At 39.8% G+C, this 27,730-nt stretch overlaps 1 protein-coding gene across 9 annotated transcripts in view; it reads right to left on the bottom strand.

Moving 5' to 3' along the window:
• Positions 1-4,741: 4,741 nt before the first annotated feature.
• CACNB4 (calcium voltage-gated channel auxiliary subunit beta 4) overlaps positions 4,742-27,730 on the bottom strand; it is a 272,610-nt gene continuing 249,621 nt past the window's right edge. For 8 of the 9 annotated variants that reach the window (XM_081578067.1, XM_081578068.1, XM_081578070.1 and 5 more), the window contains 3 exons: positions 25,854-25,949; positions 8,377-8,562; positions 4,742-5,486 (listed from right to left, as the gene is read on the bottom strand). In XM_081578067.1, coding sequence (XP_081434193.1) covers positions 5,226-5,486; positions 8,377-8,562; positions 25,854-25,949 — 543 coding nt within the window. In that variant the 3' untranslated portion in view covers positions 4,742-5,225. The remainder of the gene's footprint in view (positions 5,487-8,376; positions 8,563-25,853; positions 25,950-27,730) is intronic. The other variant, XM_081578071.1, reaches the window with a different exon arrangement.

Genomic DNA, 27,730 nt, shown 5'->3' with positions numbered 1-27,730 from the left:
CATAACCAAGAACACTTACAAAGTATTGAAAAGCTAGAGGCCAGCCACTTTTAGTTCCTAGATAGTCTTCACTTTTACTCTGTAATTCAAAGAGGAAGCATCAGTGTATTCCCCAGACATTCTAAATGCATTAGTAACATTTTCTACCATCTTTCTACAAACATTTTAAATACATCAAAAGAAACAAAGGAAAATTTCATATGTAACTATGACTCCCCCAAACTCATGACTGTTCGCTCTTATTTATATGTTTTCATGGTAAGTGGGAGCTACAGCCCTTAGTCAAGATTATCGGATGAAATATTATCTAGTCCTTTCAAATCATCCCTTAATCACATGAAGCATTTGATAAGAAACCATCCACAAGTAGAGAGAGATAGTTGCTATATGAGGATGAGTTTCATTTGAGCAAGTTTATTTTAACAAAAGGAGAAACCTTTAAAAAGTAATTTTTGAATACTGTAGCTCTGTTTGTCCATATAAACCAATTACTATTTGACTAACTTGACTGCAACAAAAGAGTTATCCTTGCTGTCTGACAACTATAATATTGACTGGTTTGGTCATGATTATAATTTAAAAGAAGAGGACTTTCCTGTTCTCTGTCCTATAGACATAGGTTTAGTAAGTAACTTAACAATTACAGCATTAACAATATTTAAAGGTATAAGGAATTGAAGAAACAAATTTAATTATATAATTTTCTATCATGTTTTCATTCATAGTTATTCAAAGAATGAGTTTTATATAATTCATAAAGAAAAGAACATGCAACGGTGAAAGACAGAAATATAGGCCAAAATATAAAAGAAATAGGGGCACATTCCCATTTATTTGAAACATTCATATGAATTTGTTCCAATGGCCTGGGCTTCCAAGATGGCCAAGTGTACGCAGGAAAAGTCGAGGATCAACAAAATTTGAATTTGCAAACCAGCTGCCCTTAAACATCAGGTCTCTGAATCTGCTTTTAGAGTTTGATGATATAACAAATTGCATACAAAAGTAATTTCCTTGCAGTCTGTCTTGTTTCCTATGTACTGACATACTAAATGTTTACCTTGCCTCTTGATAAGCTGTGAACCAATTCAAAGAAAATTTCACTAACATGGAAGAAATGAAAGGGTGAGGAGCATTTTGGTAACAATTTAAAATCCAAAGGGGAAAGTATATTTTAACAATGTATTCATTTAGCTTTGCAGCAAGGTTAGCAGTAAGAGTAATAAATTCACTACTTATTGAAAAGTGTCTTTCTCTTTAAAGACAGATTGTTTTCTCTAGAGAAGAGGTAGTATAAATATCGATATAAGGGCAATTTCTATAGTGAAGTGAAAGTTGCTCAGTCATGTCTGACTTTTTGTAACCCATGGACTGTATAGTCCATGGAATTCTCCAGGCCAGAATACTGGAGTGGGTGACCATTCCCTTCTCCAGGGGATCTTCCCAATCCAGGGATAGAACCCAGGTCCCCTGCATTGCAGGCAGAACCACCAGGGAAGCCCGAGAATATTGGAGTGGGTAGCCTATCCCTTCTCCAGCAGATCTTCCCGACCCAGGGATCGAACCAGGGTCTCCTGCATCGCAGGTGGATTCTTTACCAGCTGAGCTTCTATAGTGGCATTATGTTATTTTTATTTTTTACCCAATACCAAAATAAAATTGTGTAATTAAGAAAATACACTGGCATGCAAATTAAGGTTGCCTAGAAACATTCTTAACAGACATCCTGGGTCTCAGCAACATTTTATGATATGTTCATTCAAGGAGTTTCAATTTGCAAACCATCTTTTGGCATTGATTCCTTCTCTCCCTCCGTTTCACTGCCCTAGGTTTCTATTATGAATTTTAAGGCCCTCACACAAAAGACAAGTTCAAGTATGCAGGTATGAAAAGAGGTTAACATTCCAAAAATACACTTTGCAAACAACAACAATAATAAAGTAATTAACAAATTATTCAAAGGGAACATATAATTTTCTCAGAATTTGTTTTATATTTAAAAAATTCATTAAGAACTAAGTGTGATGACATATTGTCACATAATTAAGACTCTCTTATTAGGAAAGACTATTGGTCTGAATTGTTAATTTCAATTTTCTTTCCAATAGAACTGTATAAAGATAAGAGAGAATTATCAGTCATTTAAAAACATATCTAAGTGCTGCTTTAAATATTGGAGTAAACATTGCTGATAATAATACTGGAGTCACATTACAGCCTTGAGAATCAACATCAGGATTGACAAATTGCATTCCTTTTTTTCCAAGACTACATTTCCACATGGTCACACGAGTCTACACTGTTACATGTTCGCTGACTGAAATTACAGAATATGATTTACATATTCTGAAATTATATACGCTGAAAGTACAGAATATGTGGTTTATACTACAAGTTAATACAGCCTCAAAACGTCCTAAGACTTGTTTCCCCCCCATATCATTTGCTATTGTTAAATGAAACCCATTAAAAACAAAGTATTTGTGGAATACGTATTTTCCAAAGGTGCTTGATGTGCTTGGCAAAAATAAAACTTTTCATTTAGTATGTATCTGTATTTTAGTATCAGTTACACAATAAAATCTAAGGCTTAAGAAAAAAAAGGAAAATGCATATCCCTTATTCATTTGGAGAAGACAACTTATTAGAAAAGGAAGGGGAAAGAATGTGCCAAATCCAAGTAAAAATTTAAATATATCCATCAAGAAAATATACATTATACCCTTTCCAAGGTTGTTAGCTTTTGAATAAGAACACAAAGCAAAACAGGTGTGGATGCTCGATGGTAAAGGAAAGACCGGTCTTGTGCACAGACATTGAATAGACCTCTCTTTTTATCAGCATGACATGGAAGACACAGAATATAGGCATTGAGAGGTCTTTAAAAATAAGAGATTTTTAGAAGTTGAAAGAATATGGTAATCTTGCTGACTAGGAAATATATGTAAATGCTGTTACAGCTACCTGCTGTAAAATGTAAATATCTTAAAGTAGTTAAACGACCAGATTGCTAATGCTACTACAGAAAAAGCTGAACAGCTGTCTAGTCTAAGTTTAAACACCTTGGTGCACTCCTTGCAATTAAATATTTTAATGCGCACAAACAAGAAACCAGGAAAGCATATAGAAAAATGTTTTGGTAATGTCTTCTTTCTCATGCAAATATGTGCTGTACATGTAATAAATATATTTGTTTGCTGGAAAATGCTCTTCTGTGCTCTAACAAAGTATTCAGTAATGGTAGGTTGCATGTTTATTAAAGTGCCTAGTGGATATAACTCTTTTAAATGTCTTAACTGAAAGTTTCGTAAGCTTCACTAGATGACAAAAGAACCTCACAAGCCAGTATCACATAGTAACTTTAAAAATTCACTGAGCCCACATTTTTTAAATCTATCAAATATTTCAGATAACTCACATAACTATGGATATCCTCATTATCAGCTAAACAGGTTCATAATGGGGTATGCACAGTGAACAACAGAAGGAGAAGGCATTGGGGGGGTCAATAACGAGGTTCAAGATATAACTAATCAAGAGTAGGGAACCTATTTTCATGGTCAAGAAAATTGTTTAACTGGTGCATGCTTTGAGAGCATAAACACTGAAAGGCTTGGATGGGGGGAAATAAGATAACACAAAAGGAATCATCGTTTTCTAAAAAAAAATAGGCTTTATGACATAGTAGTAGAAAAGGATTTTTATGCCCGATCTTATGGGGGCTTTAGAAAAACAGACTCTTAGAAACAAAAGTCTTTTCCTAAAGACTTTTGTGTATTGTATAAAAGAGTCAATTTCAATAGTTTCTTGGATCAGAGTGAATCTAAGGCTTCTTTGATCATATAAGACATAAGATCACTGATTCCATACTTATAGCCACTGGAAAAACTGTGAAGACTTAATAGGTAGAGAAGAGTGTTCATTAGAAATAAGGCAGTTCAATCTTCAAATTCTTTATAATTCTCTTCAATAAAAATGATACAATTTTAGTGAACAAATCTATTCTGAATCTACGAGTTTATTTTTTTACTGCAAGCTTTTAAATTCATTTTCACAGTTTTTCAATTAATCATTTTGTATAAACACAGCTTTCAATATCAAAATTCAATGTGTTCATGTAAAGAAAAAAACCTGTAGCATGATTATAAAGAATTTGGTGAAGGGCTAGCACATTCAGACACTCAAAGGCAGAGACTGAGTGAAGCAATGGAAAGATATTCAATTGTGCTGGTGGGAAACACAAACATATTTGTGGTAAGTGGGACAGATAAAATCTCAACTGGAGATGTTTAGCCTTGCACTCAGGAGGATCTGTGTTATCCTTAGAGTCTGACTTCAGATTCCTGGATGGATGTAGTTGTGCTCAGATTGATGAAAGGGGAAACAACACCCCATTTTCCATCTTGCATAACCAACTATGATTGGGCTTCTCTTTACTATCTTCTCTCACTGCTAAAGAAATGTTGAATTTCTTTGCCAACTTCAAACATGGTAATAGTTGTGACGAAACAAAAAAGCAAAATACTTTGAATACAACAGCTGTGCCAGAAAAGAAATAAAAAATATTAAAATCTGAGGAGACTAAAGAATTTCTGCATTAATTTGAGATTTTTTTTTGCCACTATCAATACATTTGGTAAGTTAGAAAAGCCATTCTGGCAATGTTAACATATATTAAAATGTTTATACCTTCCAACTTTAAGTGTAAATTTAGCTTCCAGCAAATAAACACAACAGCTGGTTTTGACTTCTATTGGTATTTTGATTTTATTAGTTTCTTTTTTTTCAGATTTTTAAATTGATTACAACATGCTCAAGTAGACTTTCTAGTCGATTCACCCAAATTCCAACAGGAATTGGTTTATAAATTGGTTCCAACTGGAACTGGTCATTTGGAATTTCCGGCATGGGAAATTATTTTATATGTGCCTTGATAAGTACCCTAAATTACAAATTGATGTGTCTAAATCTAATGAAGAAAACAAAAGGTACTGTTATGTAAATGTTGCACTTAAAAATATCTGTATGATTGGGCATCTAAGATCCATCTAGACTTAAGGGCATAATGTACATTTTTTTTTTTTGCCCCTTCTTAGCATCAATGACAGCAGCCCATAAGCACAGTCGATACTGTGCTGTACTTGCCACGTTAAGATGACTGGTTGTATCCTAGCAGTGCTATGGCAAATCGTCAACAGATGAACTTTTTGTTTGTTTCTGCAGACTCAAAGCCTATGTCGAGAATCATGGCTATATCCCCCAGGTGATCCTCGGTTCCTATGAGGTTTGTAAGTGTCCTGGTATGAGTCAGGATAATCTTCTTCCACCAGAGGGTAATGATCTCGGCTATGCTGGGAACTGGAAGACAAGCGGTTCCTACTCTTCCGAGCCCTTTCATTGTGATAATTTTCATCAGAGGTCATTAGACTTCGTCTTTCAACTGGAGAGTTCTCTGTGGAGTGGTTACTGTGCCTCAGACGCTGACTCTAAAAATATCAGATAGTTCACTGTTAAATCATGTCCGCTTCATTCACGTAGAACATGTAAATGTATGTACAACAGAAGGATCTGTACAATAAGATGCTAAATATTTGACTTAATAAAACATTCTGATGTACAAATGGTCTGCTCGAAATATCTGGTCTTAATGTATTTGGGACACAACACGCAAAGAGGCTAAAGTGCTGGTAGTTTGTGAATTTTAATTACATAACACTGCATACTTATGCTTCCTATTAAAAATATAGATGGGATGGGGAGAGAGGTGGGAGGGGGGTTCAGGATGGGGAACACATGTAAAACCATGGCTGATTCATGTCAATGTATGGCAAAAACCACTACAATATTGTAAAGTAATTAGCCTCCAACTAAAATAAATAAATTAATTTTTTTAAAAAGTGAAAGTTAACTGCTGAATGGAACTTAGTATATTTAGGAGAGCCTAATAATTCCACTTCTATTGCAAAAATGAGGATTATTTTACTATTGGGAAATAAGTTAAAGTTCAGAATAGTATCTGCTATTTTTTCTTCTCTTGAACTGATAAAAGCTTTCTCCTAAAGTCACACACTTCATCTTTATCTAGTTGAATGTTCCTTATACCTTTTAAAAATATTTTAGTAAAATTATGATTTGTACTTCCCATAAAATATTCGTTTCTACATCCTACATAAATGCAAGACTCAGCAACATTCTCTCCAAAGAAGTATACAATAAATTATGAAGCCAGCTAACTGATACATTTACAATTCTTGCTTCCTCCAACTGAAATGTCCTGGAAAAATAATCCTCAGAATATAAACTAAACTCCTCTGATAACATGAAATTAATATCTTCAGTCACTTATATAAGTGCTCAGTAAATGCTGTTAACATTTTTCTTCAAATCTCAGGAAAACATGTATCCATAGCTGTGCCTACCCGCTTAGGTAGGTGGCCTCAGTTAAGAAACAGGATATGATGAAACCAAAGACCAAGGCACATTTTCTCTAAAGGATACCCACCTTCAGCGGGAAACTCATTCAACAGTCACAGCCTCTGCCTCCAGCCCCAACTAGGGGTCTAACAATTAAGTGCCCATGGTTACTAGGAGAACTTGGCCCCAGGACAAAGGGCACCATGTTAACTCAAGTGAAACTGGGGGAACCACTCCAGGTGGATGTCTGAGAGGTGCTGAGTCAGGAGTGCTATATTCATAAACAAAGTACAACATTTCATCTCTACCAACTTGTGTAGGTGGAATCACATTGCTTCATTTATCCATTTCTCCTCCCACAATGTACAGCTTGGAGCCAACCCTAACTGGTCAGTGGAAGTGCCAAACTCAGATCAGCATGCAGGCAGTAAAACAAGGAAAGAAAGAGTCCCAGTGCCCACATATACACTGTATATTATAACAGGACGTTTCCCAAGTTCATTTCTAGCCACAAAAGCTATTTATTTATGTGGTAGTTTTTTTTTCTTACAAAGATGCAGTTTTATAAAAGAGTAATAGGGTTATAATAACATTTCAGAGAGTGCCATTTATCTCAGAGTTAACTCTACACGATCTACATTATGACTATTATTATAACTAGTCAATGTTCGATGGACAACCATTCCTCAGTCAGCTGGGGGTCTGGCCACATTCCTGCGGCTGCTTAGTATCTTATAGATTCATATGATATATCATTCATTCTTATTCATATCAGGTTCACTTCATATTGTAATGCCTCTGGCTCCCCACGTCTGGCCCTGAGCACAGCACCTGAACAGTAAGAGAGTGAGCCTCCTGATCCTGCATTCATCCCCCGCTCCCCTAAAGGCCATAGCTGATGGCCAAGGTGGGCCTTGCTAACCCCTAAGAAAACTCAGAGATCTGCCACTATTTCCAACCGAGACGATTCTACTCTGCACGTTCTGTTTGCGCATGGACAGGCCTTGCAGCCTGTGGAGTGGGATTAGGTAAGATTGGTCATAATGTCCGTCTATCCCTCCTCACTTAGCTGGTCCTGTGCCTGACAGTGTCACCACTGTCTAATCCTGAAGAAGTGACGTGGAGAAGTAATGAATGGTCCCCTGACTAGTAGGTAGTAAGTTTCTTAGCAGGGTTTAAACATAGGAGAGATGAGTTCAGTTTTGGCCAACACCAGCACCTGTGGGATCTTAGTTCCCGGACTAGGAATCGAACCCTTGCCCCTTGCATTGGAAGCACAGAGTCTTAACCACTGGACCACCAGTGTAAACAGAGGAGGGATGAATTTAAGTAAAAGTCATTATACATGAACAGAGTACAAAGTTCTAAGGAAAAGGCCAGTCTCTGGGTAACTCTGTCCAGGGCAGATCATGACTAGGTAATGCTTTCTGTGTGTGTTGTGTGTGCTTAGTCACTCAGTCATGTCTGACTCTTTGCAATCCCATGGACTGCAGCCTGCCAGGCTGCTCTGACCATGGCAATACTCCAGGCAAGAATACTAGGGTGGGTTGCCACGTCCTCCTCCAGGGGATCTTTCCAACCCAGGGATTGAATCTAGGTCTCCTACACTGCAGGCTGATTCTTTACCATCTGAGCCACCAGGGAAGCCCAATGCTTTCTGAGTGTACTGTAAAATAGTATATGTAAAAGTGTAAAATAATCTATATCTGTTAGAATCAATGCAGCCAAAAGATGTGAATCTGAAGAATTTTTTTGCTAATACTTTATAGCAAGTATATGAACCAAAGTGATTTGAGTGTGTAAAAAGTAAAATAGTCTATATGATTAGCTACTACTTGAGATTTTTTGATATAGTAACATACAAGGTTCTCTCTTCAGAGTAATGACAATCCTAGTCTCCATCTCAATCGAGTTCCCTATAGAAGCTTAAATGTAAGGTTGTAAAAGCACAAGTGACACTACCTGTAACCCAGAAATTGCTGTGGGATATGGCGAGAGTGCTGTTGAGCCCAAGTTCCTTCCGAGCAGCGGGGTCATGGGGGTGCTGCTGGTCGTGTGGGTGGCACGCCAGTAGGCCTCAAGGTACTCTCCCAGGTGTTCACACGCATCCTCCAGCTGATTCTCATCTAGTATGACATCGAACATTTCCTGCAGATAAAAAGAAAATCCATTTTATCTTACTTCAAATGTTAGGCCATGAAACCTGAAATTCTACTTCATGAAGATAATATTGTTTCTAACGTCCAACAGCAAATATCAAATTTGAGGGGATGTACTGGCAGTTCCTAAAGTTAAAGTCAAATGAAGCACTAAACAGTTGACCCTGTACAAATTTGGACAAGGACATAAAAATGGGAATGCTCATATCTGGATCTTTCATTATTTAGGAAGAAAAAAAGATGAGGTACATAAAGAAGAGTTCTAAGTAGAATACAGTGAAAACACATATGTGTTCACATCTTTATCCATATATTCCTATAGATACTTACTGAATATTTACTTACTTCAGAATATGAGAGAAGCAAGTTAATGGCACTGAAAGAGGAGTTCTATAAATGTTTCAGTAACAAATGTATCACAGGAATAAACATTTCATCTCGCAAATTAACTGTGCTGGAGGAAATAACATTTGCTTGGGTAATTTTTTTAACATTTATTTACTTATTTGGCTGCACTGGGTCCTAGTTGTGGCCCGGGGGATCTTTTTTTGGGTACACAAACTCTAGTTGTGGTGCGTGGGCTCAGTAGATGCCACATGCTGCCTTAGTTGCTCCGTGGCATGTGGGATCTTAGTTGCCTGACCAGGGATCGAATTCACATCCCCTGCACTGCAAGGCAGATTCTTAAGCACTGGTCCACCAGGGAAGCCCCTACTTGGGAACTTTTTTAGAATGTTTGTGAAATGATGTTATCTCTCTTATGATAAAACATGACAGGTAAAGGATTAATAGTAGAAAACCACAGCATAGTCTTTCTGCTCAGTTCAGTTCAGTTCAGTTCAGTCTCTCAGTCGTGTCCGACTCTTTGCAACCCCATGAATTGCAGCACGCAAAGACTTGACAGAAACATGGACACCAGACACGTCTTGTGTGACCCCTCCCCGACTCCCTAACCACCACCACCGCAAGCAGTTATTCCTTGCTCTTATTCTTATACTCTCACAATTAAGTTAATTGTGTGAAATGGTTAAACAAGAATAAGAGCAAGGAATAACTGCTTGCGGTGGTGGTGGTGAAGGAGTCGGGGAGGGGTCACACAAGACGTGTCTGGTGTCCATGTTTCTGTCACTAAGGAGTTGGTCCAACACCTATTCTATAATCTGGAAGTTGTTCTTTTTCTCCAGAGGAGTAGAGTGGCCCCTCTGTCACTGTAGTGTGGTTGGGAACACAGAAAGACTATAACCAGGACATCGATTCTCTGAAGGGTCAGCCTCATCAAGATAAAAGCCATTACACAGGTAAGTGAGAGTACACCCTTGACTTTCAGCAGCTGAATCCATACCTTGCCTGCTGCACCACTTCCACTGCCCCCACTTGCTTTGACCAGCTCATTTTAGCCAAAGAAGGAGCTTCCAGTACTGGATTAAATACAGGGTTACTGCCAGCAGCACTTGATGCTGCAGGTGGCTTGTTGGCTTACAGCAACTAGATGGCTCTGGGTGGGTGGGGGGTCAGCTGACTCACTCTCTTCAATGTGAGGGCTCCCTGAAGCAGAAGTCACCATGGAAACAATCTCTCTCCCAACATTTACTCTTTGAATGTTTTCATCACATCCATCTTTACTGAACATTTTGACCCTAATTTGCAAGGCAGTGAGAAGTATTTAGCAACTAGGAAAGAATAAGGTGACTTCAGTCTAAGCCAACTGGTGTTTGAGAAGACAGCCAGCTGAAGTCATGTAGAAACCTTTGCCCCACAAGAATGCTTAGTGTATTTCAGATGGGTTTTTGCATATTTTATTCATTCATAAAATATTTACTTGATACCTATTCTGTGCACAGAGTTGGACACGACTGAAGCGACTTAGCAGCAGCAGCAGCATTCTGTGCTAGGCATTGTGAGTGTACTGTGGCAAAGAAAACAGACTTCACCTCTATGCTCAAGAAGCATTCACTCTGGGTAAGAAACAGGTATTAAAATCCATAATAGTCTATGCCACACTGGGACTTTAATTCAGAACAACAGAGACTGAACCACTGAATGTTCAGAACTACAGCTTAAAGTTATGGATATAGAAGGAGGCGCTGAGAGATATGTGAAAGTCAAATTTATGAGGGAGGGGAAATTATGAGTAAGTCAAAAGAGGAGCAAAAGACACAATGGAAGAGACCATATGGTCCGTGAGAGAATAAGAAGACAGCTAGGTCCACAGTGTCAGTCAACATATATCCTTGTAATAAATCCTCTTCCCACTATCGCAAATCAAGAGGGTGTCTGTCTCTTGAAATCAAAAGCTCCCTCCCCTCATTAACCTAAACCATCAACGGTTACAAATGTAGACTCTGAGAAATGTCCCTAATGCTCTGATATACACATTGCATTCTCTGATGGCCTTGCAATGCTGACTTGAATGGCACAAGAACAGCCCCATCCCAGAGGGCGTGCACACACTGAGACAGACAAGACAGGAAGAAGAAAGAGGAAACTTGGCCAGCACAAAGGACCACTCTGTCCATCACTCCAGGCTAAAATCGGCCACACATTCTAGACTTGACTTCATCTGGAGTCTGCTGTTTATACGGTGTTATTTATGTTAACTGCACAATTCAGTTACATAAATCTCATTCTATAATATGGGATCTCAACAACATGTAGTCTCATGTACACACTACTATATTTAAAATAAATAACCACCAAGGTCCTCCTATATAGCACAGGGAACTGTGCTCAAGGTTATGTGGCAGTCTAGATGGGAGGGAAGTTTGGGGGAGAATGGATACATATATACATATGGCCAAGTCACTTTTCTATCCATCTGAAATTATCACAACATTGTTAATCGGTTATACTCCAATATAAAATAAAAAAGCTTTAAAAATATAAAAAAATTAAAATAAAAATTTACAAGGCAAAACAAAAACAAACAAACAAACAAACAAAAAACCCCAAAACCAAAGTGTAGTCTCACAACTCTTGCCTGGAAAATCCCATGGATTTTCCCTGGTAGGCCGTAGTCCATGGGGTCGCTAAGAGTCGGACATGACTGAGCAACTTCACTTTGACTTTTCACTTTCATGCATTGGAGAAAGAAATGGCAACCCACTCCAGTGTTCTTGGCTGGAGAATCCCAGGGACGGGGGAGCCTGGTGGGCTGCCGTCTATGGGGTCGCACAGAGTCGGACACGACTGAAGTGACTTAGCAGCAGCAGCAGCAGCAGCAGCAGTCTCAACAAGTCATTTTTTTGTTTTCATAAAGTCTCAAGTTAATGAACCATCCAGAGACACTTGGACTAAGGGTTCTAATTATCACAGCCAGGACTGCAAAGCCCCGAGAGGGCAAAATGTGGTAAGGAGCACCCATTGCAAAGCATTATTTGAATGAGATTTCTATCTTTCTGGCTATTCCACATGTTATTAACACATTGTCATGGCTGCAGACAGAATTAAACATACATTTAATTACAAGTAGTTTAATAAAGTGCTTTCCTTTCCCAATGGATAGAATTTGTATACATTAGCACATGGCTGTTTGCTAAAGTCTCACTCATTTCTAGGAAACTAAGCTTTTGCACTGCTAAAAAGACAGCTATACGATGGAGGATGAATTGAAATTGCTTTTAGGCTTTCAAAAGCACAGAGCAAAGCAAATTTCAGCTTTTGAATGAATACTGACATATGCAGCTTATTTCCAACTAAGAGGAATCTCACAGCCTGGGTATCTGTGACAATTTTTCCTTTCAACTGCTTAGGAAATAACACAGCTGATTAGACCAGAGTGTTACAAAATGAGGATAAGGCAGGAAAAAAATTTTTAATTATACAAAGAGGAATTCAAAGAAAAGCAGACGAATGAATTATGCAAACCAGCTCTGCCAATGTTTCATAAGTTTAAAGCTTCAAGTGCAGTTAGCTCTTCACTGTGTAATACGTGAGGCCTCTGGCATGGGATATGGATGCAGAGAGCTATCTAATCAGAAGAAGGTGTGGGTAATGGGACAATCACAGGCAGTGAGGGGTTACCCACTTGGTGACACCATGCCCTTGAGACTGGGAGAGAGGGGTAACGCTGAGCTGTTTTCAAAGTACCGACACGGCACGCGCCTCCGACATTCTGTGATGAGATATTTTCTTCAGCTGAGCTGGGCAGAAATAATGCGGCTGCCAAAGTAAATAAGGAGTGAACAGAAGAGTCAAAACAAATCACCAGAAAACCAGGCAGAGGAGGTCCCTTTTCTGGATAACCTCTTTCAGAAAAATGAAAAAACTGAAGCATGAGAAATAACGAGTGAAAAACATGCCTCTAGCTTATCCAGTAGTCCAGAAAACAAAAATGGCAGGAAATAAAGGGAAAAAGATTGAAGCTGATTATAATAGGAATGAAGAAAGTCTGCAATAGCTTTTTAAAAATAATTTAAGTGTGTAAAGATCTGTCTAGTTCTTCATTCACAGAGTATCACATACTTGCTCAAGGAAGGTATCCGAATTAGAGCAACTAGCCGTCCTGGTTTGCCTGGGACTGAGTACTTCTGGGAAGTTGGGACTCTGAGTGCACAAATCTGCAAAACTGGGGAGAATCGGAAGGTAGGTCATGCTGGTCTTCAGAAAACATGGAGTACTTTTCAGTTACTACACTGATGATCAGAACAGGTTCCATTTCTTTCTTTCTTTTATTTATTTATTTATTTATTATTTTAGTTGGGGGCTAACTACTTTACAATATTGTAATAGTTTCTGCCATACATTGACATGAATCAGCCATGGGTTTACATGTGTTCCCCTTCCTGGACCCCCCACCCACCTCCCTCCCCATCCCATCCCTCTGAGTCATCCCATTGCCCCGGCCCTGAGCCCTTGTCTCATGCATCGAACAAGGAATGGTGTTCTGTTTCACATATGATAATATACATGTTTCAATGCTATTGTCCCAGAACGTCCCACCCTCACCTTCTCCTTCAGAGTCCATAAAATTGTTCTATGCATCTGTGTCTCTTATTCTGTCTCGCATATAGGGTTATCGTTACCATCTTTCAAATTCCATATATATGCATTAGTATACTGTATTGGTGTTTTTCTTTCTGGCTTACTTCACTCTGTATAATGGGCTCCAGTTTCATCCATCTCAGTAGAACCGATTCAAATGTATTTTTTTTTAATGGCTGAGTAATATTCCATTGTGTATATGTACCACAGCTTCCTTATCCATTCGTCTGCTGATGGACATCTAGGTTGCTTCCATGTCCTGGCTATTGTAAACAGTGCTGCGATGAACATTGGGGTACACGCGTCTCTTTCAATTCTGGTTTCCTCGGTGTGTATGCCCAGCAGTGGGATTGCTGGGTCGTATGGCAGTTCTATTCCCAGTTTTTTAAGGAATCTCCACACTGTTCTCCATAGTGGCTGTACTAGTTTGCATTCCCACCAACAGTGTAAGAGGGTTCCCTTTTCTGCACACCCTCTCCAGCATTTATTGCTTGTAGACTTTTGGATAGCAGCCATTCTGACTGGTGTGAAATGATACCTCATTGTGGTTTTGATTTGCATTTCATACAGATGGCTAACAAACACATGAAAAGATGCTCAACATCACTCATTATTAGAGAAATGCAAATCAAAACCATTTCTTTCTTTTATAATACATTCTCTTGGGAGGGAGGATATAGAGAGGGAATGGGCAAGTCTTTATGACTGTGAAATACATACTTTCCAGCAAAGAGGGAGAATCTCATTAAAACAAACATAATTTCTAACATGTTTTATTTAGGAGTTGTTATTAAATGTTTTAAAATAAAAAGTTTATAAAACTTAGAAATGAATGCTCCAGTTGAATCCTAACTTTTTTGTTAAATTGGTACATAACTAAGTAGCCAGGGGATTAAATATATACGAACTCTCCCATGGTATATGCGTTGCTTTTATTTATTTGTTGTGCAGAGATAGAACCTCACATGGGGCATCTTTCCTAGTTCTAAGTGGAAAAAAGAAATAATAGGGGTGAGCATAGTATTTTGCCTCTTTGTTATTGGAATATAGAGATCTTTAATTTGCCACCATGTAAAAAAATGACTGGCAAGCACTATTCAGTGAAATGAAATGGCTGAATGGCAAATAGGCAATGCTAATTATAAAATTACCAGCCAATGTTTCTTTCATGTCAGAATTGCATTCTTTATATTATTAAAGCTTTGAATTCCTGAGTACTCAACTCACTGGTCAACTAGTGATAGGAAACTCTAAGTTAAAGGGATTTTGAAAGATTTAGGAGTACTTTGGGGGATAAAAGAAAGCCTACCAATATCATGTGGCTCTAGCAGTTAGTTTCAGGCACAGTTTCCACTTTAATGAGCCAAAAGGGAAAGACAATCATAATTCCTACCACTGATCTGTGGGGAAAGCATGAAGGCGAAGAATATGGTGACTTTGATCCCTTCTAGTTCCTCTCTTTTAATGATCTATGATGTTCATTCTGAACCCAGCCACATTTCCCTCACCACACCCATCCACACCATTCATTCATTTTTTTAAAAAGATGGTTCTGCTTTTTATTTATCTTATTTATGTATTGGCTGTGCTGCACAGCTTCAGTTCAGGTCAGGTCAGCCATTCAGTCGTGTCCAACTCTCTGTGACCTCATGGACTGCAGCACGCCAGGCCTCCCTGTTCATCACCAACTCCTGGAGCTTGCTCAAACTCATGTCCATTGAGTCTGTAATGCCATCCAACCATCTCATCCTCTGTCGTACCCTTCTCCTCCCACCTTCAATCTTTCCCAGCATCAGGGTCTTTTCCAATGAGTCACTTCTTTGTATCAGGTGGCCAGATTACTGGAGTTTCAGCTTCAGCATCAGTCCTTTCAGTGAATATTCAGGACTGATTTCCTTTAGGATTGACTGGTTTGATCTCCTTGCAGTCCAAGGGACTCTCAAGAGTCTTCTCCAACACCACAGTTCAAAAGCATCAATTCTTCTGCGCTCAGCTTTCTTTGTAGTCCAACTCTCACATCCATACACGACTACTGGAAAAACCATAGGTTTGACTAGACAGACCTTTGTTGGCAAAGTAATGTCTCTGCTTTTTAATGTGCTGTCTAGGTTTGTTATAGCTTTTCTTTCAAGGAGCAAGCATCTTTTAATTTCATGGCTGTAGTCACCGTCTGAAGTGATTCTGGAGCCCAAGAAAATAAAGTCTCTCACTGCTTCCATTGTTTCCCCATCCATTTGCCTTGAAGTGATGGGACCAGATGCCATGATCTTAGTTTTTTGAATGTTGAATTTTAAGCCAACTTTTTCACTCCCCTCTTTCACTTTCATCAAGAGGCTCTTTAGTTGTTCTTCGCTTTCTGCCATAAGGGTGGTGTCATCTGCGTATCTGAGGTTATTGATACAGGATTCTAGTTCCCTGACAAGGGATTAGATTTGAGGCCACAACTGTGAAAAACTCTAAGTCCTAACAACTGGACTGCCAAGGAACTCCATTCTGTCCATTTTTTTTCTTTTTCAAATTTATTTATTTTTAATTGGAGGATGATTGCTTTACAATATTGTGTTGGTATCTAAAATATATCAACATGAATAAACCAAGGGTATACAACATACATCCCTTCCCTCTTGAGACTCCCTCCCAATCCCCACCCCTCATCCTGTCCATTCTTAATCTTAAAAGGTTTTAACAACATTTATCAGTGCTACTGTCTGCAGAAAAGGCACCTGGTGTTTTTGTTGAGTCCATATTAACCCAATACTTTAAATCATAGTACTGAAGGGAGTGAACTGTCCCTAACTTGGGTGACTGAAATTCCTGCAACAAGAGTAGTCTCCTTGGGACTGAGAGAAACTAGATCCTGTATGGCCTTGTTTCATGAAGGAAACATCTGAAATTGATTAGTCACTTTTTCAAAAGTCATGTCGTGAATTACCTTCTGTACTTGTACAGAATCCAGAGGCTCTGTACTAATAAATGCACCAACAGGGATGGCACTTCAGGTAGGAGAATCCACATGATTCTAAGTAATTTAAATAAAATTACTGGAATAGGGCAGTGGAAAATTACTACTGTGATAGCAATACTACTGTCATAGGATCCTGGGTACTAACATTCACTTCAGAGTTCCTGTGTTTAATAGAGTAAATCTGAGTCCATTCAGCAATGGAAAATAAAGGGTGAGAGACGAGAACGACCATGGCTATCGTAATGTTGGAGGTCTGCAAGTCTCTGTGGAGGAGACGTGTCTCCCTCTTGCAGAGAGAGTGATGATTGTCATTTTACACACACAGAAAAATTACAGAGCTCAAAGAGCCAGGGTCAGCTTTTGGTAACACAAGCCAGTTTGTAGCTAAGTAGAATTAAAGGATTACATTTCATTTATATATTGAACTGTTTGCCTATCTGCTTTTTTCACCATGCATTATGTAACTGAATACCATAGTACTGGGGCAACTTGAACTTTGCACTTCTTAAATGTACTATTTCAACTTCTCTGAAAAGGAAAAGGGTATCTGATGCAAGCAAAATGAAATCCAGCACTATAGTGTATAGATGTATAACCCAAATAGAAATTCAGGCTGGTCATATAAAAACACACATATGAAATGGGCTTGTGGGTCCTCGTCTCTCAAGATCCTTTTCTGTCTGATCCCACCTTTTCTTCTGTGAATCTAGAGGAAGCAATGAAGGAAAGTCCTCATTCTTCCAGAGTAGAAGTATTCAGTAGCCCATCCTTCCAGCTCATCTTTCTGTTTGTGGCAGATCAAAAATGGCCACAAGTTCTTTAACACTCTCTGCATGGAGATGTAGGGTTTATGTCCTGTCTCCGTGAATCTGAGCAGCCTCTGGATTCCTTTGACTAGCAGAACACTGTGGAAATGATGCTGTGACAATAAACCCAGGATCTAAGTTTAAGGGGTTGGAATACTTGCTCTTGGAGCCCTGAGAGGTGCCACATAAGATGCTCATATTCTTGATGGAAAGGGACTAGTTCAGTCACCAGCTGTGTACCACCAAGGGGTCGTCATTCGAAGTCACTAAATTTTGGGGAAGTTCACTGCACAGAAATAGACAACCAGAACTTTGTTCTAGAACAAGGGTGGCAACTTTGGTGGGCTGGCTACCTTGGGCCTGCCTCCTACTTTTATAAACAAAGTTTGATTGGAACACTTACATTCAATTACATACCATGTGTGGCTACTTTCCTGCCCCCAAGGCAGAATTGAGTAGTTTTGTGAAGACCACATGGCCCACAAAGCTTAAAATATTTACTCCTTAGCACTTTACTGGAAATGTTTGCTGATCCCATTCTTAGAAGCCTCACTAATGAAACCCATGATTCTCTCTGCAGCAATATATATATATACACACATACATATATAATTATATAATCATTATCTAATGATATAATGATATACTTATATGATATGATATATATTATATCATATATAGTAACCTATCTGTTGCCATTCAGTCTCTAAGGTCTTGTCGGATGAGAAGACAGAGATCTTATGCTGACTTGGCAAAGATGTACGATCTCTGGAAAGTCAGTTCATCTCTCTTGGTCTCAGTTCTCTCATTTGCAAAATGATCAGTCTTTCCCTAGAATTGTTCCATGAAACACTATATCCACAGGATGCCCTGTGGAAAAATGGTTCTATAGTCAAAATTTAGGGGAAGCAATGTACACTATTCTAATGGAGCTATAAAATATCTATTAGCATATTAAAGCTTTTGCAGTAAAGAGAACAGTCTATGTTTGTTTACATAAATATTGTCTCAAACATTTTTGGTACCAAAGTGCTTTCTACCTGTTGACACTGCATAGAACCCATACTGGGAAGAACACACGCCAGGAAATACTACACCAGGTGCTTTTCAAGGTCCCTTTTTTTCTTCAACAGTCCCTGAGTTCATTTTTCTAGGTACAGAGAGTTAATCTTTTCAGTACTTTTTTTAGACTTCTCTTTCTAAAGACTGCTGCCTGTAATTTCTTAGCAATGCGAGACTCCGCTAGTGCAATTTGTTGACTTTTCAGATTGGAGATGCAGTAGCCAATTAAGGAAGTTGCAAATTCTCCTAGAGGAACTAAAATGACACAGTGATCACCCATCTTTGGACGACAATGATAATTACGGTCTTGAAGTAAAGTAGGAAAAATGCAGATACATTTTGAGATTACTACTAGTTTTTATAATCTGAAGATTTTCTCAAAAATTCAAAAATGAGTATACAATTCCTTCTTAGTATTACAAATGCTATTCAAACAATACCAAGTGAACATGTTTAACAATGTGAACACAAAGTGTATACAGAATATTAAATACAAAGTAACCTTGCTTATCCAGACTACTTTAGAATTCCAAGTTTAGAATTCCAGGTTATCGAACCAGTTATATAAAACAAGAAAGTGTTTATCCTGCTGAAATAACAACAGGGCAAAGCTGCCTTCCTAGTGCATCGGGCTGTTGGAGAGTCCTCACATGAGGACACATCATAAGGCCACTCACAGTATTATCTGCGTTGAAGTGCACTATCTTCTCTTGGTTCCAGTTATTTCAGATGTAATATGCTGTACTCACACACAACTACTCAACTATCAACGCTCTCAGCAGCTAAAATATATCAATATGAATAAGACAAGTTATTTTTCTCTAGTAATTATTAGAGATAAATGTTAATAAACACATTCTGTAAAAAGATCAAATTCAAAAGGAACAAGTTTAGTTCACCTGAAATGCATCTCAAGGAATTACATACTGAGACTTCTTATAACATCATTAACTAAAACTTGTGTAGATATTCCTCTAAACCAGTGTTTCTCAGCAGGGAGCGATGGCTTTCCCTATGTATGAAGATATTTTCAGTTGCCACACTCAGTAGTTGTTACTGGCCAGGGATAATGCTAAACATCCTACGATGCACAGGACAGGTCCCTATAACAAAAAATTATTCAACACACAATGTGGAGCAACCCTGATCTAAATTGTTCTTTTTTTTTTCAAACTTTAAACTTTTTATTTTGTATTGGAGTATAGCTGATTAATAATATTGTGATTGTTGTTGTTGTTCAGTTGCTCAGTTGTGTTCAACTCTTTGCAACCCATGGACTGCAGCATGTCAGGCTTCCCTATCCTTCACCATCTCTCAGAGCTTGCTCAAACTCATGTCCTTTGAGTTGGTGATGCCATTCAATCATCTCATCCTCTGTCATCCCTTTCTCCTGCTGCCTTCAATCTTTCCCAGCATCAAGGTCTTTTCCAGTGAGTCGCCTCTTCCCATCAGGTGGCCAAAGTATTGGAGATTCAGCATCAGTCCTTCCAATGAATATTCAGGATTGATTTCCTTTAGGATTTACTGGTTTGATCTCCTTGAGTCCAAGGGACTCTCAGGAGTCTTCTCCAAGACTCTTGTTATGATAGTTTCACGTGAACAGCAAAGGGACTTAGTCATACATATACATGTATCCATTCTTCCTCAAAACCCCTTCCCATCCAGGCTGGCACATAACATTGATCAGAGTTCCATGTGCTATACAACAGGTCCTTGTTGTTGCTCCATTTTGAATATAGCAGTGTGTACATGAACTGCTCTTTACATCTAAAAAAAGATCTATGAAGTAATATCTGCAAGGATATTCATGATCTAACAGATTGTTTGCTAACTGCTGACTCAACCAACTGGAATCTTATTAGACTACATGCTTCTTGAAGGCAGGAATGTGCCTTTGTCTCCTTAGCATCTAGCAAGGTAACAGGTCTAATGCTTAAATAATGGCATTTAGTTCTCACCAAGAGGGTTGATCTTAGGTGATGGGAAATGAAATATTTCCTACCATATCAGTAAAAAGGATGTCACAGTCATCAGCAATTGCAGCCCTCCAATGTGAGCTGGTGAGCCTTAAGGCACTTTAGGAAGGAAAAGAATACCAGTCACAGACTGCAGCCATTCCCTACGGGGAGCCCCAGGGGAGCTCAGGATGTAAAAAAACACAGCATACTGGCCCTAGATGCTGAGATGCACATGAAAGGAATGATTACAGTGAGCTCAGACTCTTGCACCTTCCCATTCATGTAAAAGTGCTAAATTCCTTAACTTGAGATATCTGGTTTTCTTTCATGAACAATAATCTTTTGACATTAAGACTACCTACCCTTTGTTGCAAAACTTTTATTTAACCTGGCTCCCCTCTCACCTCCTCAGAGCAGTTCTCTCAGGGTTACTTGAGATGCTGTCTCTCGGGCTTACAGTCCTAAAATTTCCCACCGAATAAAACGTAACCCTCAACTTTTAGGTTGTGAATATTTTTTAAGTCGATAGTGAGCTACACAGAATTGAGATGAATAAATCTTTGAATTTGTCTGATTTAACCATATAGAGGCATGGATACCATGTCCTCAGATGTGCGTACATGTTCTGTGAAACATCTTAACAATGTTTTGAAACAATAAGCATGTTACTTGACTTGACATATCTTCTGTTTAATTTTATACTCTTTTCTTCCCTGGGCTCTACAACCCTCATGGTCTCCATAACATGTCTATGCTGATCACACCCAAACTCTAGGTAGAATCAGAGTGTCAAAGTAGGGGAGGGATGTCAGAGGCCACAGCCTTTGGTCTTCACCAGAGGAGATTCCTTCCACAATACCTGACATTAGGTCCCAGGTCCCACTCCACTCCCTCCTCTACCTCCAATTGAATGCAGTTAGAGACAGGCTCTCTACTTAGACAGCCATTGTGGAATGCCTTCCTCCTTTTGGGTAAGTCTGATCACTGTGCCAAATGAAATCAGACAGGCCCAACTGCTCTCCAGTCCACCCAGATCTGCTCCTCAAACTCTACAGATCTTGCCGCACGTCGGGGACTTCCTGGAAGCAGTACCACCCTCACAGTGTGAACGCAGACATGGCCAATGAGATCTGAGATATTTAATTGGCATCTTTCCTTTTGTACTTTTCCCTCTTCATTTTCCACCACTCAAGCAGGTGGCAGGGTCTGTGCTTCCTTGTCTGCTGAGGGAGGGGGTGTTTGTTACAGGAAATTGCCTGCTCTCCATTTCCCCTTCTGGATTTTGTGTCCTAAACTGGTTGGAAACATTTTGTGCTAACTGCCTCTGGAAACAAAAGAAGGTGGGGATGCTTTTAGATACAACAAAAGCAAATAGGAAGTTCCTTTAATAGCAATAAGGGGCGGGGGAGGAAGATACTGACAGAGAAGGGAGCTCTCTTGCCAATGCCCCAGAAAGGAGGGGCTATGTGTCTCCCTGCCTTGCCAAAGACCCCCTGGTTCCCAATAAGGTCTGATGCAACACAACATCCATTCTTTTTCTTTTTTAAGATATTTATTTGGCTGCACCGGGTCTTAGTTACGAAATGCGGGCTCTTTAGTTGAGGCATACAAACTCTTAGTTGAGGCATGTGGGATCTAGCTCCCTGACAAGGGATTGAACCTGGGTCACCTCCATCGCAAGCTCAGAAGCTTAGCCACTGGACCACAGGTAAGTCCCATAGCACCCTTTCTTAAGGACCATGTGGATTTGGTCAATGAATTGGTTCTCTGAATTGGAACTCCTCCCCTCACTCTCTCAACTTTCTTGCCAACCCCACCCTTACCACTTGGGAGTCCTTGTTCTGCACTTGGTTAGGGTAAAGGCAGCTGCAAGCGTGGCTAAGCATCCTGTCTGTCCAGTGGGCTAGGGGTCAAAGTGGAAAATGTACTATTTTTTGCACAGTGAACTTGGGGGCCAGAAATCCACCCACATGACACAGCTATGTGTCCTAGTGGAGCAGTACAGTGGACAGAGCTTTGGAGTCAGACATATCCAGGGTTGAGTCTTGGGGTAACTTATTTTTTTATTTATATTGGAGCACAACTAATTGTTACTTCCAATAAATTTCTTAATGGGGACTTAGCTTTCTCCTGGAGAAACTAAGAATAGTGTTATTTACTCTGGCGTCACAGAGGTGTACGCCCCCATTCCCCTGGAGTGAGGACCTGCTGTGATGAGAGCAGTCAGCAGATAGCCTTGTGTTGCTGTGCCTTCAGGATCCACCAGGTATTCAAGCAAGGCCATGCTCTCCCTGGGCTGCTCCTAGACCCTGCCTGAGCATGGGGACTAGAGCCAGAACGTTTCTGCCCAAAATGAGGATCCTCTAGTACTCTGGGAATCCCCAGCTCCTAGGGGGAGACTTTCTCAAGGCTCTATCACCGTTTGAGGCTCCTCCTCCCCACTTTTTCCTTCCTCCTTTCCTTTCACTGAGTCAGAACTGCATCAGATCTGGAGGCTCTCCTTCCAGTTCTGCTTCTGTTCCCCTCCCCTTTTTTTTCTCATAGGCATTTGTTGTTGTTGTTCAGTTGTTTATGCTATGCTATGCTATGCTAAGTCGCTTCAGTCGTGTCCGACTCTGTGCGACCCCATAGACGGCAGCTCACCAGACTCCGCTGTCCCTAGGATTCTCCAGGCAAGAATACTGGAGTGGGTTGCCATTTCCTTCTCCAATGCATGAGAGTGAAAAGTGAAAGTGAAGTCGCTCAGTCGTGTCCAACTCTTGGCGACCCCATGGACTGTAGCCTACCAGGCTCCTCCGTCCATGGGATTTAGTCATGTCCAAATCTTTGCAACTGCATGGACTGCAGCACGCCAGGCTTCCCTGTCCTTCACTATCTCTCTGAGTTTGTTCAAACTCATGTCCATTGAGAGATGATTCTATCTCATCCTCTGTCGCTCCCTTCTCCTCCTGCTCTCAATCTTTCCCAGTATCAGGGTCTTTTCCAGTGAGTCAGCTCTTCACATCAGGTGGCCAAAGTATTGGAGTTTCAGCTTCAGCATCAGTCCCTCCAATGAATATTCAGGACTGACTTCCTTTATGATTGACTGGCTTGATCTCCTTGCAGTCCAAGGGACTCTCAAGAGTCTTCTCCAGAACCACAATTCAAAAGCATTAATTCTTTGGCGCTCAGCCTTCTTTATGGTCCAACTCTCACATCTGTACCTGACTACTGGAAAAACCATAGCTTTGACTATATGGACCTTTGTGGTTCATAGCGAAAGTGATGTCTCTGCTTTTTAATACACTGTCTAGGTTTGTCATAGCTTTCCTTCCCAAGAGCATCTTTTAACTTTTTAGCTACAGTCACTGTCTGCAGTGACTTTGGAGCCCAAGAAGATAAAATCTGCCACTGTTTCCCCTTTTTGTCTTCTATTTGCCACGAAGTGATGGGACCAGGTGCCATGATCTTAGTTTTTTGAATGTTAACTTTTAAGCCAGGTTTTTCACTCTTATAGGCATTTTCCTTAATAAATCTGTACTTTGAATTCACTTAAGTGTCTGCTTCTCAGAAAACCCAACTGATAAACTACCCCTAGAAAACTGTTCTAAAAATTGAAAACAATAGCATAGTTCCTGTATTTTGGTAGCTGCTCAGTTAAAGGTTAGCTTCCTCCAACTGGATGCTTTAGAGGGTCAGGGTCTGAGTAATACACTTCTCTATCTGCTCAGTACTTTAAGCATGGATTCCATGTGTAAGTGAACTTCAGCGGTCAGCAATGTGAAGTTAGACTTCTTAATATAGCATTCCAGACTCCGAGCTCTCAAAATTATCTGCAGGCAGGTAACCATGTTTGTGTGTGTGAACAGGTGGGTTGGATTGTATGGGAAGGAAATTGGCTTTGGTGCCAGAAAGATCTAAATCTAATCTTAATTTGCTATGTACCTTAGGGAAATCACTTAACCTCTCTATCTTCAGTTGACTCAACTATATATTGGGGATAATACTGCTTAATTTACTAATTGTGAGGGTTAGAGATAATCTAGGTAAGGCATCTAGCACAGTGTCTGGCCCATGGTAAGCATCTGATGTGTTGCCTGCGTATCCTGATTCTTACCCTGTAGTCTTATTGCCTCTATATCATTTCATTCATTCAATATTTATTGTGGGTCTACTATGATAGGAACTTGAGACATAACAGTGAAACTGACAGGCACAGGTCCTCACAGAGCCTGACAGGTCAGCACATCACAGTACAAAGTACATCCAGTAATTATAACAGAAACATTTAAAAGATGCTGCTTATTATGTGCTAGGTACTGTTCTAAGAGCTTTACTATACATTCACTCATTGAGACTTTATACCAATCCAACCAGATAGGTATCTGCTCAAGATGAGATAACCAGGGATGTGATAGATTAGGGTAGATTTGAACCCAGGCAGTCAGCTTCAGAGTCTATATTTTTAACAGCTACACTGTGTTGCTTCTCTAAACATCTTAATTGGATTTTATGACTCCACAGAGCACGAACGATCCTTGCTGCTGCTGCTGCTAAGTCGCTTCAGTCGTGTCCGACTCTGCGCGACCCCAGAGATAGCAGCCTACCAGGCTCTGCCATCCCTGGGATTCTCCAGGCAAGAACACTGGAGTGGGTTGCCATTTCCTTCTCCAATGCATGAAAGTGGAAAGTGAAAAGTGAAAGTGAAGTCGCTCAGTCGTCTCTGACTCCTAGCGACCCCATGGACTGCAGCCTACCAGGCTCCTCCATCCATGGGATCTTCCAGGCAAGAGTACTGGAGTGGGGTGCCATTGCCTTCTCCTTACACAAGTATATAACAAAACCTAGTGAATTAAATCAGTAGAAAAACAGTTATTTCCTTTAGAGAAACACAGGCACAGAAATAGTAAGTCAGCTGAGCAGGTGTAGACACTGGTGACCCACATGACACAGTTACCATCCCCCAACCTCCCACCTCCTCACTATTTGCTTGGCTTTGAACTCAGCAGCTGTTCTCTGGTAGTGGCATTAGAAGAAAAATTGTTATAATACAGTTTTTCACCTTACTTAACTTTGACCTTTTCATCTGCAGTAACCACAGGGCTCTTCTAGTTCTAATAAATTCTCAATTTTCAGTGTCATAATCATTTATGCCTATCAGAACTTTCTGGCAGAAAAGTTAAAGTCAAATCAGTGTGTTTTATTTGTTGTTTTCTTTTCATAAAAGCATCCACATGACTGCATTAAGTAGTTTGCTGAGTGTCTGAAAGGCAATCAAGGTGGCAGTAAGGACATTGGACCCCGGACACTAAGTTCATTTCTTATTACGTGGCAGACATAACTGAGCTCTGGATGCCTGGGTAGCCAAAGTGACGGCAGCAGTTTGTTCCAAGAAATCCCTTAGGTTTATGACAACATACCATTATCATGACCATTCTAGAATAAAAAAGACAATGCTAATATGATAAAAAACCCACCAGCCTCTTCTAACTAGTCAAGAATGATTAAGACAAAAAATGATTGTACTTACAGGAGGGCACTGTGCAAGTTTATCAGCTGCTACCAGTTGAACATTTAAGTGCTTACTTTGAGACTTTCCTCTAGATTTAATTAACCGCTGTAAAACCTGATAGAAGAAGACATGAATCTGAGATACTATCAGTGAGTTGAAAGAAAACCAAATAAATCAAGACATTTTTTCAGAGTCTGTTTAACCCTGAATATTTAATAGGGAGAAAACAAGTATGACAAGTTTTGTATACATATAAGCTCTGTAATGACATCATTCAGTTACACTGGCTTTCAGTTATAGTGGATTTGATATGTCCATCCTATTCTTGCTACATGTGAGGTCTTGGTGGGTTCTTAGGCCCCCTTCCTAGATTTTATCCAGAGATTTCAAAAAGGGCCCTGCAAAAGTGGAGGCACTGATCTGTACCAGATCATTTATGTCCAAATTCAGTTGAATAGCATTTTGGTTCAATATCTCGATGTCTGATCAATATCAGAGTCACTTATATATTTGACTCTTTATGTCATTGATCATTATTAAGGCATTCTAGTCTAATCTGACATTAATAGGACAATTTCATCTTCTAAATCTAGGCAAAACATTTGCACTGGTATATTGCTACATGTAAACCAGTGATATACCTATGTCTTTGGGGGCACTGCTGTAATTGCATTTTTCTATATGTATGCTCCTCTTTCCCTTAATTATTTTTTAGCTGAAATAGGATACTTTCTTGCAAACAGTACTAATCTACGAGGCTCTATGATACAGCACATATATCCATGAGGGGACCCGTTCCTGCACTTGTGGACTCCCTGGCGATTGGGGCCAGAGGGGTTGAACTCTATTCCGCTGCAGTGAAGGGTGCTTGAATCCCCTTCAGTTCTGGGTCAGAGACTCCAAGTGGTCAAAGCCATTTCACTCCATTCTAATGATTGCCCAAAGGTCCTGGCTTGGTCAGGACTCTAAGCTCACCCTGCACAGAATCAGTGCCTGGAGAGATGGAAGACTGAGGAGGTCAGGAGGGTTGGGAAGGGCACATGCTTCCCCTGGGAAAGGAGACTACTGGTCTGGTTCGAAGCTGAATATGCATTTAAGCAAGAAAATGAACTCTTGGAGCCACTAGAGAGAAACTGTTTGTTAAGGTAGTACCTCCCAAGGGTATCTATTCCACATTCACTTTTTAGAACATCATCACGTTTTTAAAATTAAAGAATATCCAAGTCAAAAGGGACCAATTTAAAAATAAATAAATAAATGGATATATAAAAGTTTGTAAGGGAAAAAAGGGACCGATTTGAGGCTTTCTCACTTTTATTTTTATCTCCCCCATTGGCATAAAGATACATGGCAGATACTCCATTGTGCTTCATCACAGAATAATTATATTCCTTGATGGATTCTCCAGGCCAGAATACTGGAGTGGCTAGCCTTTCCCTTCTCCAGGGGATCTTCCCAACCCAGGGATCAAATCCAGGTCCCCTGCATTGCAGGCAGATTCTTTACCAGCTGAGCCACAGGGGAAGCCCAAGAGCACTGGAGTGGGTAGCCTATCCCTTCTCCAGCAGATCTTCCTGACCCAGGAACCAAACTGGGGTCTCCTGCATTACAGGCGGATTCTTTACCAACTGAGCTATCAGGGAAGCCCTGAAGAATCCAACCTAAGCATAAATGCACGGATCTATATAAAGTTTCCATGAGAGATGTTATACAGTAATGTTTGGCTTTATTTATAGTAAATACATGTGTACTTCTTGAACTATTTACTCTCTCAACTGGGGAGATAATAGAGGTGATATAAGAATCAATTTTACCTAAGAGATTTACCAAGATAGCACCTAAAATCTCTGAAAAGCCAGACTTAACTTTTCGTCATCTTTCCTATTTTTTTTTTT

This window comes from Giraffa tippelskirchi, chromosome 3, assembly GCF_054371585.1.
Source record: "Giraffa tippelskirchi isolate mGirTip1 chromosome 3, T2T-mGirTip1v1.2.pri, whole genome shotgun sequence".
NCBI classification, from domain to species: domain Eukaryota; kingdom Metazoa; phylum Chordata; class Mammalia; order Artiodactyla; family Giraffidae; genus Giraffa; species Giraffa tippelskirchi.
The sequence above is the reverse complement of the archived record's forward strand: the minus strand, read 5'-3'. Positions and strand labels throughout refer to the sequence as shown.